The 18,530-nt window shown below is 32.3% G+C and overlaps 1 protein-coding gene across 1 annotated transcript in view; it reads left to right on the plus strand.

The window, feature by feature from the left end:
- The window catches only part of LOC148952879 (uncharacterized), a 37,440-nt gene extending 27,604 nt beyond the window's left edge, over positions 1-9,836 (plus strand). The window contains exons 5-7 of the mRNA XM_089088149.1: positions 4,459-4,637; positions 6,952-7,044; positions 9,711-9,836. Of these exons, the coding sequence (XP_088944275.1) occupies positions 4,459-4,637; positions 6,952-7,041 (269 nt within the window). The 3' untranslated portion in view covers positions 7,042-7,044; positions 9,711-9,836. The remainder of the gene's footprint in view (positions 1-4,458; positions 4,638-6,951; positions 7,045-9,710) is intronic.
- Positions 9,837-18,530: the final 8,694 nt, after the last annotated feature.

The following is an 18,530-nucleotide window of genomic DNA, read 5'->3' on the forward strand; positions in this document are numbered from 1 at the left end:
TTTCGGCTTTGGTTTTTCATTCAATGTTTGTTCAGATCTTGTAGAGTGAACTCTAAAAGGTTAGTTTTTTTTTTTTTTATTTTTTTTTCAAAATTTCTCCAGATTATTTGCTGGAGAAAATTTGGAAGGGTTAAGGAAAACTTGCTACTTTTGACTGAAAACATTTTATCATGAACGGAAAAAAATTATACTTCTTAGAAAAATTTGATAGTTTTAAGTAGATGTTTGTTAGTATTAAGGGGAAATGTTGATACTTCGAAGAGAAATTTTAGTTTGTTAGGCAAAAGTTTGTTACTAATAAGGGGAAATGTTAACGCTTTGAAGAGAAATTTTTTTTGTTTTAAGGAAATCTTGCTACTTCTGACAGAAAATTTGTTATCACAATGAAAAATTTGTTATCTTTGATGAAAAAGTTGGTGCTATTAGAATAAATTTTGTTACTGCTAAGAAAAAAACTGTTACTAACAAATTGTGCAAATATTAAATGTGAATTTCTTATGTTTTAAGTATGTTTCATGTCTTTCGAAGACATGTAGAAAAAAAAGTTGAAAAACATATCATGTTAAAAAAATAATAATAATAAAAAGTTGAAAAAAATACTATGTAAAAGAAAATGGAGGGGACCCCTAAAGTTGGAGGGAGGGGGGCCCTCCTGTGTCTCAAGCGCGCAAAAGAAGTATTAAAAAAATGGGGGTGGCAAAAGGTTGGGGGAGGGGTGAACCCTTGTGTGTCTCAAGCATGCAAGAAAAAGTATTTAAAAAAAGTGGGGGGGGGGTGGCAAAAAGTTGGGGGGAGGGGGCCCTCGGGGGGCCCTTCTGTGTCTCAAGCGCTTAAAAAAAGTGTAAAAAAGTGAGGGGGGGGGCAAAAAAGTTGGGGGTTTGGGTAGGTGACCTTACAAAACTGTTCAAATGGAACTTGTGTATTATAACGACCACAGAGTTTCACCCCAAATCATCCTCTAAAATGTTTCAAACTGTTTCACGCAAAAAAATCCCTAAAATGTTGATTAATTTGTTTTCGCCCAAATAATCCCCTAAAAGTAATTTCAGAATGTTCCTTTGGTTTTGGCGTCCCTGCGCTGTCACATTTAAAATTCCCAGGAAACCATTTCCCGCGTAAAATATGTTCAGTCTGTCTTGAATCTCGTTTGAATTTCTGAAAAAATCTAAGGTGTTCCTAGTTACACTATTAAGGTTTCGAAAGAATATTAATTTATCTCTCAGACCTAAAGACCAGAGAAGTCATATCTAAAAATAGAATATTAATTTATCTCTGACACTAAAGTAGAGAAGCCATATTGTTTCTTAATCCCTAATGATAGATTAGAATTCCCCGTCAGATTTCCATCATTGTCGATAATCCAGCAATTGTTGTTGAACTTATGTCTACATCCAAAATTGTTGTTGAACTTATGTCTACATCCAAAGTTGTTGTTGAACTTATGTCTACATCCAAAATTGTTGTTGAATTTATGTCTAGATCCAGCAATGTTGTTGAACTTTGTCTACATCCAAAATGGTTGTTGAACTTATGTCTACATCGAAGTTGTTGTTGAACTTATGTCTGCATCCAAGTTGTTGTTGAACTTATGTCTACATCCAAGTTGTTGTTGAACTTATTTCTACATCCAAGTTGTTGTCTAACTTATGTCTACATCCAAGTTGTTGTTGAACTTATGTCTACATCCAGCAATTGTTGGTGAACTTATGTCTACATCCAGCAATTGTTGTTGAACTTATGTCTAAATCCAAGAAATGTTGTTGAACTTATGTCTACATCCCAGAAATGTTGTTGAACTTATGTCTACACCCAGCAATGTTGTTGAACTTATGTCTACATCCAGCAATGTTTTTGAACTCATGTCTACATCCAAGAAACATTTATAAATTATGTAAGCCCTGTATGTAATTACCCATTCCTACTAAAGTGTTCAATTTTTTTTTTTTTTTTTTTTTTTTTTTTTTTTTTTTTTTTTTATAGCACTGAGGACGACTTGGTGGAGGTCCTAGTCGAAATTGTTTGCTGGTTTTTAGTCTTCATATATTACCACAGGCTGACAAAATCCTCGTTTTCTCACCCTTTTTTGGTTTTATTTATCATTTTTTGTTTCCTTTCCTCTCTGACCTTCATACGAGAAAATACGAGATATGGGGGGGGGGGGGTATATACCTTCTGATCACTTTGATACCTAAATGGCACTAGAAGTTCTGATTACCAATCCAATGAGCCCACTCCGAAGTTTATACGATCATCCTTTCTATATATACCTTATATTCCCCCAGGACATAAATTACAACCCTTGCCCTGTGGGCTGTGGGGAAGGAGGTGTCATCCGCAAAACATAATTTCCAGACGTTTCAATTACCTTGAACAAAATGGCTACGTTAAAATTTTGATTGGATGTGATTGAGGAAATGGCGGGGGTGGGAGGGGGGTTAATTGCCCTCCAATCACTTTCGATTAATAAAAATGCCACTGGCCCTTTCAATTTCTAATCGAATGAGCTGTTTTTGAAGTTTCTATGACAATAAATGGCCATCAAAAATTTTCTGTCATGATGGCCAATAAATCGCCATTGAGATGATTTCGGGAAAACCCGAGGTGCGGGGGAGAGTATCCACGCTCTAATCACTCTGTCTGAAAAAGGGGACTAGAATTTCTGATTACCAATCCAATGATTCCCCCCCGAAGTTTATACGATCACCCTTTCTATTTGTACCTTATATGCCCTCAGGGCATAACTTAAAACGCTTGTCCTGAGGGCCTTGGGGGGGGAGGGGGGAGGGGGTGATCCTCAGAGACACAGTTTCCGGACCTGTCAATTATTTTGAACAAAATTGCTATTTCAAAATTTTGATTAGATGTGTTTGGGGCAATGGTGGGCGTGGGAGGGGATTTGTTGCTTGAATAATTTGCATCGAAGTTTCCACGACAACAAATTGTCATATCAAAATTTCTGTCATGTATTTCCGGAAAATACGAGGTGTGTTTGTGGGGGGGGGGTGTCCACCCCCGATCACTTTGATACTTCTATCTGGAACGATCTTCCTAGGATATTATCCCTGCAAATCCCTCTGTTGACACCTTCATAAGAAGGTTCAATAGACATTTAAAACCTCGAGACGCTAAAAAGTGAAAAATTTGAATCTTTCAATTTACAACTAGTTTTGCTGTATAATTATTGTTAAATATTTAAGAAAATACTAGCTCAATTGATGGTAAATCGTATATGTATATAATACTTTTGGTTTGTTTTTTAGATTAGTAGGCTGGTCAATTTTCCAGTTACAAAGAACATTTAATATTAAGTATTAAGAGTGACATTACCCTTGGTCACAGAAATTATGGGAATTATTAGAGCATTTTAGAAAAAAAACAAGAATTAGAGGAGCTACATGAAAAAATAGTCAATTTTAACATTTACAAAAAAAACTTGAAATTTTATTGGGGCCACAATTTTTTCCCGTTCAAGAAATTAGCCCAAGACACCCACACTGCTCAGCTATGATAATTGAAGTCCATGTAATTATGCCCCTTTGATGCTAAGGGTCGCGTTAGGTACTGAGTCACCATAATTTTAAGCCCATTTCTTCCAAGGGCTTCAATAATAAAAAAAATGGGTAAACATTACAAAATTCACGATACTTCGCTAATTTTCTCCTCAACTTAGAACGTCGTTGCTACAATTTTCCAACAGTGATGCTTACCCATTGCCCTCCGGTAAACCAATTTTTAAAAAGGAATACTTTTGTGTTTGGCCAAGGGAATCGTCGCATATCTTAAGCACTGTTGCATTTAGTCTTCGCAGTTCACCGGAAAATCTGGAATAGGACAAAACAGCCGAAAATCAACACATAATACTTTCACTGCATTATTTACTTAAAATTTTTACATTACTGATGTTAGATTAGTTTCATTTCCATATTTCTACTATCGTGTAAATCAAGTTAGGCATGACATAATACAGAATACTAATGTCATGCATAAGCATGGTTTTATAGCCTTACAAGTTATTTAGTAGAATAATTCTGAAGTAGATGATTTTTGAGCTTTCAGAAAACATGCCCACTCCACTTACTTTTAGTTGAACAAACTTATTTTTTTTTTAATTTAATAAATTATAAAAAAGAACATGTGAATGAGATATATATATAACACATACCCATAAAAATACGCATATATAACATGTATGATAAACTGACGTTTCTAAGCCTGATCTTAGAAGTTTTAAGCATCTGGTACCCTCCTCCTTAGTTACAGTTTTAGTGATTCTATGTCAATGTCAAAGAAATTTACCTGACCAATTCACCGACGAGAGAGAAATATTGAAAATCGAGAAAAAATTTCTAGTTACGGTCTACACACTGTATATAAATTTACACTATCTACAGTGGGTCTACCCTTAAGCAGGAATCGTAGCTAAGATTATCAATAAATGGAAGAAAACTTTTCTTTTAGTGCAACTTCCCAAATCCTCAGTCACAGAAAAAATGAAGGCCCCCCAAGAAAGCGCTGAAGACAGCAAGCTACAAAATAAGAAAACAAGAGTTGGAGAAGCCCTTATGGCTCTAAAAGCCGCAGAAGACAACCTTATGGCTCTAAGAGCCGCAGAAGAGGCTGCAGCACGAATGGTTCAGGTATTAGTGTCTTTTTTTCATCTATACATTTAATTCTTTTTTTTTTCAACTAATATCTGTCTTATAAGAACAGAGCGATCAATAGGAGAAGATTTCATAGTCCTCGCAATTATTTAGAGCTTTTTTCCCCACAACTTCAAGTAGTTTTCATGTTATTCTTAGAGATTCACATCAGGACTGAAATTTAATATTTATTTCTAGATCTTACTGGTGTAATGTTGAATAACTTCTGTTTGTCCGTAATATATATATATATATATATATATATATATATATATATATATATATATATATATATATATATATATATATATATATATATATATATATATATATATATATATATATATATATATATATATATATATATATATATATATATATATATATATATATATATATATATATATATATATATATATATATATATATATATATATATATATATATATATATATATGTGTGTGTGTATTTGTGTGTGTGTTTTTTTTTTTTTGTTTTTTTTTGTTGTTTTGTGATATGTTGTGTTGTTGTGTTTTTTTTTTATTTATTTTGTTTGTATAGTGTTGGTGGTTTTATTTGGTTTTTTTGTGTGTGTTAGTTTTTGTGTGTGTGTTTTTTTTTTTTATATATATATATATATATATATATATATATATATATATATATATATATATATATTTATATATATATATATATATATATATATATATATATATATATATATATATATATATATATATATATATATATATATATATATATATATATATATATATATATATATATATATATATATATATATATATATATGGGAAAGAAAAACGAGAAAAATGGGGGTTTTTTATAGGCCAAATGAAAATACTGAAAAAACACAAAGTGAATATTTCGAGAGGACAAACGCCTCTCTTCTTCAGGGTGAAACGAAAAAATGTATCCAAGGAAAGTGCCGAAGAAAAAAACAACAAAAAACAAACGCGGAAAGTCAATGTGAAAAGAACCAAAAAAGCAAAAAAAACAAACACTTAAAAGATGAATAAAATTCAATAAAAGCCCAAAATTAAAGGTGTGCTACAAAATACTCCCGCAAATGACCCGCAGTATCCTGCAAAACATTGTTTTTTTTTGTTATAGTTGTTTTTTGTTGTTTTTGTTCGACTTGATATGAATTCTGAAACAAGTTGGCAGTTGAAACTTCTTGACGACTAAAGATTTTTTTTCTTCTAAAAGGCGTAATATACACAGACTCCTAGCTTATGACGGGTAACATTAAACCTAAGGAAATTCATGCATTTGGAATCAGAATACAAAGCCAATCAATTTTATGTATCAATTATTATTAAAATTCCGTTTTTAAGTTATGGTTACTTTCGGGCCGAGTTGCACTTTACTTCCCTTTGTTCCCAAGAACTGTTCAAAATTAGGTTGGATTTTTTTGTTATAGTTGTTTTTGTTCTTTTTTTTAGACTTTAAAGTAATTCTGAAACAAGTTAGCAGTTGAAATTTCTTGATGACTAAAGATTTTTTTTTCTTATAAAAGGCGTAATATTCTCAGGCTCTTAGCTTATGACGGGTAACATTAAACCTAAGGAAATTCATGCATTTTGAATCAGAATACAAAGACAATCATTTTTATGTATCTATTATCATTAAAATTCCGTTTTTAAGTTATGGTTACTTTCGAACCGAGTTGCACTTTACTTTCACTTTGTTCCCATGAACTGTTTAAAATTGTTGTTTTTTTTTTGTTATGGTTGTTTTAAAACAAGAATTAAAACCAAATACCTAACAACCATAAAAGCGAGTTATTCGCCAATATCCGCGATTTGCACAAAATCAAAAAAAAAAAATGAACTGCCATCGACGGATACTAGCAAACAACTGATACTTTAGTAATCCCTGAAATAAACCTTGAACCCCTTTCCCAGTCATCTAATCAAACACGTGTGTCGTGAACAACCCCTTAGGTCTCAAAGGGTGTCTGCAAGAAATGCATTAATTAAAATTAGAAATCAGATGACATAGTTCTCCAACTTATTTAATTGCTGGTTCGTTTTGTTTTTGAGTGAATGAATTACTTCCTTTTCTCTGTCAGTTGTTCGTTAGTATCGCTAGTATCGCTTTAAAATATCGAAATCAATTTTTAATAAAGGGCCTTCCTATGCAGGCATAAATTTTGATTGTAAGCGTGGCACAACAAAAATTAAAAAGAAATATGACTGCTTAGCACGTCAGTAGAGTTTATGGACTTAGCTAGTTCTACTTACATATAGTTGCCAGTAATATTGACTTCTAACCCTATAATTTTTTCTAGATCATGAAAGATCACTACGAAAAGGCCTTGATAGAACTAAACATGGCCGAAAAAGAGGAAAAAGAAACCACACTCTCTGGTCGGAGATAACATGTAAGTAGAATTCTTATTGAAATTAAGATAAAAAAACAGTTTTTTGACTGAAAGTAAGGAGCCACATTAAAACCTAAGGCAAACAGAAATTATTCTACATATGATGGGGGGTGCCTCCTCTTCAATCCCCTCGCTCTTCGCGCTAAAGTGTTTTGATAACTTTTAAAAAAGCTTTTCATTCAAATAAAATGGTCATTGTGTTTGAGAAGTAGTTCTTAAATTATTGGGATACAAAGTGAAACTTTAGCTTAAAGAGGGGGTTAGCCCCCCTCGTATACGGAATAATTTTTTTCATTTTAAATTTCAATGTTGCTCCTTACTTTCAGTTGAAAAGTGTTTTTTATTGTTTTTTAAATATTGATAAAAAATCTGGCTTTCGTGCTTGTAAAATTACCTCCCTTCGCAGAAAATTTTAAAAAGTAAAGTTTCTTCCACTTAAATTAACCCACCTCCTCCACACTGGGAAATTCTACTCGGGCGATTCCATCCTCGCTGAAAATTTCGAAAGACAATTTCTTGCGGACGATTGCATCTTACAATTTCTCCTTAGCATACTTCCATTTGAAAAAGACATTAATTTCTAGTGGTTTTTAAATAATGTTGGATATCCCCCCTTTGTATAATTTGTTTTCTGGAATCTCCTCACCTCCAATGGAGAGTCATTCCCGCAGAAATTTTCCCCATCGAAAATTTCCTTAGCGGGAAATTCCCCCCTCCATAGAATAACTAACAATCCCAACCCCAATGAAAATATTTCCTGGAACATCTCCACATGTTAAATTTAGTCGGCAAAGACAAAGCAATAAAAATAAAAAAAAAGATTCGTAAAGGAATTCTGGCAAATGCCTTAGTGTAAAATTTCCCCTGGAAAGCTCATCTGAGAAACTTACAGCCCTTTCCCCGGGCCCTGTGGAACATCATATACTTTGAATAAGCATACAAATTCAATTGTTTTGATGTATCTATTGTTATCAGAACTCAGTTTTTTAGTCTTGGATACTGGAGTGAATTTTAAGGGCACAGGACAGTAAAATTGTTGAATTGATTAAGTGGAAACTTGTGCAGCAAAAATTGGCTTTCAAAACATTGAAAAAATTGAATTCAGTATTCTATTAAAAGATATCGCCGTATACAGTAATGTAGTTTGTAATAGTAACAGATGCCTTATTTAAAAGAGAATCGTAGTGGAAAATCATCAAAAACAAGCTTAAAACAAAATACACAAGAGTGCTGAAAAGGGTATAACTTTAATATGAAGGATTGGCTGTCTTTTTTAATGAACACAATGTGCTGTCCGAATATGGAAGGTGGGGGGGGGGGGTAATTATGTTGGTGTTTCTTTTTCAGTATAAATAAAAAAAATTTCAATAAGAAATATAAAAAGCGACGTTTCTTAAAGTTTAGAGAGTGAAAATTCTAGTCCGCCACCCCTTTGGCCATTGGACACCCCTGGTCAGCTTACCCGGCAATCTTTGACAAACACTAAGCTGCTTTGATCCAATTGTATACAATACAGTTAAGGCATCCAAGCTAGTCAAGTCCTCATTCAGAAAATTTAGATAAATCGAATAGTTAGAAAATCCACTTTCTAGGTAGTATAATCGAGATTTTGGTAACAGTTAGAGTTATGGCTCTTCAGAGGGAAATGTACTAGAACAAAAAGAATAACATTTTCTTATTACTTATTTTATACTCTTTGTGATAATTATAGCTGTGCTTATGACAATTCATTCCCCCTCCTCCTAATGGTCCTACATGTAGTCAAAGGCTATAAACCAAACTAAGGTTAAGAGTGGTGAAATTCTTACTTTATATTATGCAGCAAATTTTAATTAATCAAGTAGTTAATCAAGTAAGGAATCAGATTTGAAAATGATTCTGTTTTCCTAATACAAAAGCTATGTATTATTACAACTGTTTCGTAAATGTTGTTTTTCTTTGGTCAGTGAAAAATTCTGTACCATAGATTGACAATATTTTTTTTATATTTTCCAATTCTGCTAGGCAAATTGCATTACTTTGTCAATGTATACTTTTACAAAATACAACAGGTAATGATGTATCCCTTGTTAAATATGAAGTTATTTATGGCTGGTTTTATGCAGGGAAATTTGGCTAATGCCTCTGTAGCTGTAAGATGTAGAAATTAATATTTATTTTCAGTTCTGATACGAATCTCTTTCTTTGAGTTTTAGTTTCCTTTCTGTTTAGCTTTATCTCGGTTTTTCTTTATGTATATTTTTTTCATTCTCTGAACCATAGGCCAATTACTTTGTTTCGTTTGTTTTCGTGCTCCTTATAAATTTTCTGCTAATTGAATCAACTAATTAATTTTTGTTTATGTGTTGCATGAAAAGACCCCTACGTTGCTGGTATTCATCAGCAGCTCAACATATTAGATATTGACAATCCAATGATGTTTGAAACTCTTCCCTCTGTTTCACTCTCGATGTCTATATGATCATATTATTTTCATTTCAAAAAGTAAAAAAGGAAAACTTCGTAGCAAAATAAAAACTAATAATTGTTCAAGTCTTTACTTTTTGGAGCGGCTTTTACTGTTAGCACTCCTTTCACAGTTTTTCTATTAATGTTTTCCATGTAGGTCTTTCATGCAGTATTTTTGCTACGATTATAGTTTTTGACGTTTTGTATTTTTTTTTCAGGTGTGCTACAAAATACTCCTGCAAATGACCCACAGTGTCCTGCAAAACATTGGTTTTTTTTTTGTCATAGTTGTTTTTTGTTGTTTTTGTTCGACTTGATCTGAAATCTGAAAAAAGTTGGCAGTTTTTGGTGTAATACTATAGGGAGTTGCTTGTAACTAAGGATGACGTAATCTCTTTGAAAAAATCTACAAAGCTTTGAAAAATCTATACTTTTTTCAGCATCGTTGAAAGGTTAAGTAATTATGCGTTTGGGGATATCACCCCCTTTAGGCCTCAGGGCAAGGGCTGTAAGTTAGGCAATTTGGTCATTATTTACATATTGCATATGCTATTTAGAAAAGGTATGCATGTTTGTCTTCCCTTTTCCCAAAATACATAGCGTATTAAGGCGTGTCTTTTAAGGAATATTCAAGGGAGTGTTGATATAAATGAATACACACAACATAAAACACGTTGTGTGCATATAGGTTGTCAAAAGGGCGTAACTCAGGAATAACTGAGTGTATTAATTGGTAACTTTCAGGAACAACTACCTCTGCTTCTACTGCTACCTCAACTACTACTACTACCGCTGTTATTGCTATAACTGCTACTTCTGTAGCGAGTTCTACTAAGGCTAGAGTTATTGAAATAAACATCTGAGGAAAGATTGAGGGGAAAGATGAAATAAATCAAAACATATTATGTGCATATAGGTTGCTGATACGGGTGTATCAGCAATATTTTTGGAACGGCCTTTTGTATCAAGAAGAAACTTCAGGGACATCATGAGTGGGATGTTCAATTGACAAAAAGGTAATATATGCATTTCATTACTATCAGTACCACTATTGCTACTTTTATTAATACTACTACTGCTTTTAAACTGCTCCAACTACTATTTCATTTGTAACAACTTGTAAGGCTTGGAGTATTAAGATGAAAAGGGTGTCAAAAGGAGGTCAAAAGTACACATCAGCATTATTTTTCGAACTGTTTACCTTGTCACGGTGAAACTTCTGGAGTATCTTGAAAGGGATGTTCAACTGATCAAAAGGCAAGATGTACGTGCTAATAGCACTAATCACTTTAACGTCTTTGTCTGGTATCAAACAGTTCGTGGTAACGAACTGTAAGTAAGGAGAAACCCGGCTCAATATTAACCAAAACTCAAAAAACAGAATTTTGATACGAATAGACACATCAAAAGAATCATATTTTTATGCTGTTTTCAAATATTTAAGTTTCTTCAAGTTTACTTTTATCCATCAAAAGTTACGAGCCTGAAAAAATTTGCCTTATTTTCAAAAAAGGGGGAAAACACCCCTTAAAAGTCATAGAACCTTAATGAAAATTACACCATCAGATTCAGCGTATCAGAAAACCCTACTGTAGAGGTTTCAAGCTCCTATCTGCAAAAATGTGGAATTTCATATTTTTCGCCAGAAGAAAGATCACGGATGCGTGAGTAGGGAGGCCTCAGTAGGCACAGAACGACTTCTTAAATAGACTTCTATAAATACAAGTCTAAACTGAAACTCAACTAAAACTAAAGTAAAGTATAAATAGAACTAAAACTATAAGCTAAGAAACTAAACTAAAACTCTAAACTCTAATTAAAACTCTAAGCTAAGACTCTAAACTCTAAACAAAAACTCTTAACTAAAAGTAAACTAAACTATAACTCTAAATAAAACTCTAAGCTAAGACTCTAAACTAAAACTAAACTAAAACTCTTAACTACTATAACTCTAACTAAAACTGTAAGCTAATACCAAACGGAAACTCTTATCTAAAACTAAACTATACCTCTAACTAAAACTCTAAGCTAAGACTCAAAACTAAACTCCAATATCTAAACTAAACTATAACTCTAACAAAAAAACTCTAAGCTAAGACTCTAAACTTAAACTATAAATTCTCAACTAAAACTAAAGTAAACTATAAATAGAACTATAACTATTAGCTAAGACTCTAAACTAAAACTCTAAAAAAAACTCTAAGCTAAGACTCTAAACTAAAAATCTAAATTCTAAACTAAAATTAAAGTAAACTATAAATAGAACTAAAACTATAAGCTAAGACTCCAAACTAAAACTCTAAACTCTAACTAAAATTCTAAGCTAAGACTCTAAACTCTAAACAAAAACTCTTAACTAAAAGTAAACTAAACTCTAACTAAAACTCTAAGCTAAAACTCTAAATTTAAAACTCTTAACTACTATAACTGTAAGCTAATACCAAACTAAAACTCTTATCTAAAACTAAACTAAACTATATCTCTAACTAAAACTCTAAGCTAAGACTCAAAACTAAAACTCCAATATCTAAACTAAACTATAAATCTAACAAAAAACTCTAAGCTAAGACTCTAAACTAAAACTCTAAATCCTCAGCTAAAACTAAAATTAACTATAAACAGAACTAAAACTATAAGCTCAGACTCTAAACTAAAACTCTAAGCTAAGACTCTAAACGAAACTCTTAACTAAAAGTAAACTAAACTTCAACTCTAACTAAAACTCTAAGCTAAGACTCTAAACTAAAACTCTTAACTACTATAACACTAACTAAAACTGTAAGCTAATACCAAACTGAAATTCTAAACTAAAACTCTTATCTAAAACTAAACTAAACTATATCTCTAACTAAAACTCTAAGCTAAGACTCAAAACTAAAACTCCAATATCTAAACTAAACTATAACTCTAACAAAAAGACTTTAAGCTAAGACTCTAAACTAAAACTCTAAATTCCCAACTAAAACTAAAGTAAACTATAAATAGAACTAAAACTCTAAGCTAAAATTCTAAACTAAAACTTTAAACTCTAACTAAAACTCTAAGCTAAGACTCTGAACTAAAACTCTAAATTTTCAACTAAAACCAAAGTAAACTATAAATAGAACTAAAACTGTAAGCTAAGACTCTAAACTCAAACTCTAAACTCTAACTAAAACTCTAAGCTAAGACTCTGAACTCTAAACAAAAAATCTTAATTAAAAGTAAACTAAACTATAACTCTAACTAAAACTCTAAGCTAAGACTCTAAACTAAAGCTCTTAACTACTAAAACTCTAACTAAAACTGTAAGCTAATACCAAACTGAAACTCTAAACTAAAACTCTTTTCTAAAACTAAACTAAACTATATCTCTAACTAAAACTCTAAGCTAAGACTCAAAACTAACTCCAATATCTAAACTATAAATCTAACAAAAAACTCTAAGCTAAGACTCTAAACTAAAAATCTGAATCAAAACTAAATTATAACTCTAACTAAAACTCTAAACTAAAACTCTTATCTAAAACTAAACAACACCTCTAAACTAAAATTCTTAACTAAACTAAACTATAACCCTAAGAAAAACTCTAAGCTAAGACTCGAAACTAAAACTCTTAACTAAGACTAATCTAAAACTATTACTCTAACTAAAACTCTAAAGTAGAACTGTAAACTAAAACTCTTAAGTATAACTAAACTAGAGATCTAAACTAAAGCTCCTAACTAAACTAAACTATAACTCTAGCAAAAACTCTAAGCTAAGACTCTAAACTAAAACTCTAAATTCTCAAGTAAAACTAAACTAAACTATAAATATAACTAAAATTCTAAGCTTAGAATCTAAACTAAAACTCTAAGCTAAGACTCTAAACTCTAAACAAAAACTGTAAGCTAATACCAAACTGAAACTTTAAACTAAAACTCTTATCTAAAACTAAACTAAACTAAAAGTGCAACGAAAACTCTAAACTCTGAATTAAAACTAAACTAAGCTATAACTGTAACTAAAACTAAAATTCCAATATCTAAACTAAAACCAAACTAAAACTGTAACTCTAACTAAAACTGTAAGCTAAAACTCTAATATCTAATCTAACCTCTTAACTAAAACTAAACTAGAGATCTAAACTAAAGCTCCTCACTAAAACTAAACTAAAACTCGAAACTCTAACTAAAACTCTAAGCTAAGACTCTAAACTAAAACTCTAAATTCTCAACTAAAACTAAAGTAAACTATAAATAGAACCAAAACTCTAAGCTAAGACTCTAAACCAAAACTCTAAACTCTAACTAAAACTCTAAGCTAAGACTCCAAGCTCTAAACAAAAACTCTTAACTAAAACTCTAAGCTAAGACTCTAAACTAAAACTCTGAACTACTATAATTCTAGCTAAAACTGTAAGCTAATACCAAACTATAACTCAGAACTAAAACTCAACAAAAATTAAACTATAACTCTAACTAAAACTCTAAGCTAAGACTCTAAGCTAAAACTCGAAACTAAAACTCTTAACCAAAACTAAACTACAACTCTAAACTAAAATTCTTTACTAAAACGAAACTACAACTCTAAACTGAAACTCTTAACTAATACTAAACTAAACTAAAAGTGCAACAAAAAACTCTAAGCTAAGACTCTAGGCTAAAATTCTAAACTAAAACGTTTAGCTAAAACTAAACTACAAGTTCAAAAACACTTAACTAAAACTAAAATAAAATATAACTCTAACTAAAACTCTAAGTGCTGAGAGTCTAAATTGAAACTCTAGACTCTGAACTACAACTAAACTAAACTCTAACTAAAACTGTAAGCTAATATCAAACTAAAAGTCAAAACTAGCAAGGGAGGCTCTTTGGGGGCTCGGGGGGCCTTTGGGGGACCGGTAGGCTCCTTTGGGGGCCCAGAGGGATGGGGCCCTTTGGGGTTGGGGTAAGGGACCTTACAACATATTTCAAATGGAACTTGTGTTTTATAACGACCACAGAGTTTCACCCCAAATCCTCTTCTAAAATGTCTCAAACTGTTTCGCCCAAATCCTCTTCTAAAATGTCTCAATCGGTTTCGCCCAAATAATCCCCTAAAATTTCTCGATCAGTTTTGCCCAAATAATCCCTTAAAAGTAATTTTTGCATGTTCCTTTGTTTCGGCATCCCTGCGCTGTCACATTTGAAATTCCCAGGAAACCATTTCCCGCGTCAAATATATTCAATCTGTCTTGAATTTCTGAAAAATTATCTAAGGTGTTCCTACTTACACTATTATGGCTTCGATAGAATATTAATTCCAGAATTTACCACTAAGCCTAACGACCAGAGAAGCCATATTTAAAAATAGAATATTAATTTATTTCTGTCACTAAAGACCATTTATCCCTCAGACCTAAAGATCAGAGAAGCCATATTGTTTCGTAATTCCCCTTTCGTGGATCAATAATTCCCCGCCGATTATGTAAATCAATTTCTCAGAAATCTAGTTCCCCTCGTTGTCATCGACCCGTTAGTGGTTTAATAATCCTTGAATCAATGTCAGCGTTAGACTCAATTATAGATGGCAGAAGCCATCTCGTTCTGTGCTTTCTGAGGCCTCCCTACTTGCGTGTTAATTTGTTTTTTCTCCAGTGTTTCGATCCTGGAATCCTTTTTTTCCAGTGTTCGTTTCGATCCAGTGGTCCTAGAATATCGCGAGAAGGCTTATTCGAACGGAAATTAAGAATTCTAGTGCCCTTTTTAAGTGACTTAAAAAATGGAGGGCAACTAGGTACGCTCCAACGCTCATTTTTTCCCAAAGTCACCCGATCAAAAATTTTGAGATAGCCATTTTGTTCAACATAGTCGAAAATAAATTAAATATGTCTTTGAAGATGACTTAATCCTCCACAGCCTCCGGTGGAAGGGCTGCAAGTTATGAACTTTCCCCATTGTTTACATAAAGTATTGGTTATTGGGAAGCATACAGACGTTTTCAAGAGGGATTTTTTCTAGTGGGTGGTCGGTGGGAGGCGATTACGTGGAAGGATCTTTCCATGGAGGAAGTTTTCAAGGGGTAAGGGGAATTTCTATGAAGGGGTGCCAAATTTCCAAGCACTATTTAAAAAACGATCAAAAATTAAATACAAAAACAAGTTTTTTCTACTGAAAGTAAAGAACAACATTAAAACTTAAAATGAACAGGAATTATTACTTACATGCGGGGGTTTGCCCCCGAGTCAATACCTTGCTCTTTAAGCTAATTTTTTTTTAGTACTTTCAATAGAGTTATATAATCTAATTAAACGGCATTTGTGATTCAAGAGTAATTCTTAAAGAATTGGAACACAATTCAAACTTTAGCGTAAAGAATGAGGTATTGACCAGGGGGCAAACCCCCTCATATACGTAATATTTTAGCTCTTCATAAAATTTCCGCTCCTCATAATTATGCTCTTTACACTAATTTAAAAAAAAACGTTTAAAAAGAAAGAAAGTAAGGAGTGACATTAAAATTTAAAACGAACAGAATTTATTCCGTATATAAGGGGTTGCCTCCTCAACACCTCACTCTTTACGCTAAAGTTTTTTAGTACTTTTAAAAAACCGTCTTATTGTTCTAATTAAACGGCCCTTGTGTTTCAACAATCATTATTAAAGAATTGAAACAAAATTCAAACTTTAGTTTAAAGAGCGAGGTTTTGACTAGGGGGAGAATCCCCTAATATGCGTAATAAAAATATACGAATATAGAAGTTCTTTATGTAAGTTAATTCGTAAGTTACGTATATTTATTACTAATATAAAAGTTCGTTAATAAAATTTGAAAACTTTCGAGAAAGCCATTTAACTAAAAAAAAAGTAAAATTAATATGTAAATTTCGTTTTAATTATTCATGTACGATGAGCCGAAATCAAAACCTGCATTAATTGAAAAAGGTTCAGAAATTAAAAAAAAAACAAGCCTTTTAAACTGAAAGTAAGGAGCGACATCAAAACTTAAAACGAACAGAAATTATTCCATATATAAAAGGGGCTCTCCCCTCCTTGACACCTCGCTGTTTACGCAAAAGTTTTTATTGTTTTGAAAAGTAGAGTTGTGACAAAGAGTCAAACTTTAGAGTGAAGAGCGAGGCGTTGAGGAGTGGACAGCCCCATTTATATACGGAATAATTTGTGCTCACTTTCAGTTTTAATGTCGCTCCTTACTTTCAGTTAAAAAAACTTTTTTTTTATTTAATACCTCCAAGGATAAGATCTTCACTAAAGCTCTCCTATCAACAGAATCGAACGCTTGCTCATAACCTATAAAACTGAGGACCAAAGGTGTTTGATAACTTAGGCACTTCTCAATTATTAACCTAAGAGTAAAAATTTGGTCGACAGATCCTCTACCTTTTCTTAAGCTGCACTGTTTTTCCCTTTTAACTTTATCTACAGCATTTCTCAGTCTAAAGAGTATCATGTTGCTAAGTAATTTGCTACCAACATAGATCAGACTAATGGTTTGATAATTAACGCACTTATTCTTATCACATTTCTTACAAAATGGTTTAATTAAGGTTTTCCTAAAATTGCTAGGTACTTCCCTTTTTTCAAAAATCATATTCAAAATTTTCAGTAACTTATTTCTAACCTCAGAGCCACCATATTTAAGAAACTCATTTACTACACTATCAGCATCTGGAGCCTTATTATTTTTTCATCCTTTTAGCGCTGTCGCTAATTCTTCCTCACGAAACAAATCTTCCTTCATATCCAAGGTATCATAAACTTTTTCATTTTCTTCTATATCTTTTCCAGCAACTCTATCGCGGGTTAACACAATCTCAAAATTTTCTGCTAAGGTGCTATGTGCATAATGCTACTAATTCTACTACTGCTACTACCAGGGGCAGATCCAGGATTTTTTTAGGAGGGGGGGCAAAATAGGTTGACCCGATAAAAAAATTTAGGGGTGAGTAGAACCCCCTTATTGACTCCCACGAGTACACCGTATATGGGCATAGCCTCCTTACGGGAAATGGATTTCCGAGAAATTGATTGCGTAATCGAAGGGGAAGAGAATTTCCGAGAACTTGATTGCGTAATTGGTGGGGAGAATTTTATTGATCCGATAACGGGAAACAGGATCACGTGTCTCCTTCTTAGACAATCAGAGGGATAGATTCCAACGAGTACAAAACCACACCCTCTTTCTAGACCAATCAGAGAGTCGGAAATACTGCGAGTACAAGATCAATGCCCCTTTTTTTCAAATTGGATTTATTTGTTGTTTTCACGTGTATTGACTCCGGGGCGAAGTTTGCACATGCGCATTAACGGCGGGGGAAATGTATTGATCTATAACTCATGACGGGGCACCATATATGGGCATAGAATACTGAACGAACACCGTGCTGCCATCTACAATTTGGTCTAACTCAAAACAGGACTCCATTTATTCATGGTTTATTCATGTCTAATGGATGATGTCAAGGTCGATTTATTTGTTGTTGTTGTTGTTGTTAAAAACAAAAAACAAAAAAACTCTAAGCTAAGACTCTAAACTAAAACTCTAAATTCTCAACTAAAACTAAAGTAAACTATAAAAAGAACTAAAACTATAAGCTAAGACTCTAAACTAAAACTCTAAACTCTAACTAAAACTCTAAGCTAAGACTCTGAACTAAAACTCTAAATTTTCAACTAAAACTAAAGTAAACTATAAATAGAACTAAAACTCTAAGCTAAGACTCTAAACTAAAACTTTAAACTCTAACTAAAACTCTAAGCTAAGACTCTAAACTCTAAACAAAAACTCTTAATTAAAAGTAAACTAAACTATAACTCTAACTAAAACTCTAAGCTAAGACTCTAAACTAAAGCTCTTAACTACTAAAACTCTAACTAAAACTGTAAGCTAATACCAAACTGAAACTCTAAACTAAAACTCTTATCTAAAACTAGACTAAACTATGTCTCTAACTAAAACTCTAAGCTAAGACTCAAAACTAACTCCAATATCTAAACTATAAATCTAACAAAAAACTCTAAGCTAAGACTCTAAACTAAAACTCTGAATCAAAACTAAATTATAACTCTAACTA

Source organism: Artemia sp. Qi Xiang Cuo, chromosome 4, assembly GCF_049724085.1.
Source record: "Artemia sp. Qi Xiang Cuo chromosome 4, ASM4972408v1, whole genome shotgun sequence".
Taxonomy (NCBI): Eukaryota; Metazoa; Arthropoda; class Branchiopoda; order Anostraca; family Artemiidae; genus Artemia; species Artemia sp. Qi Xiang Cuo.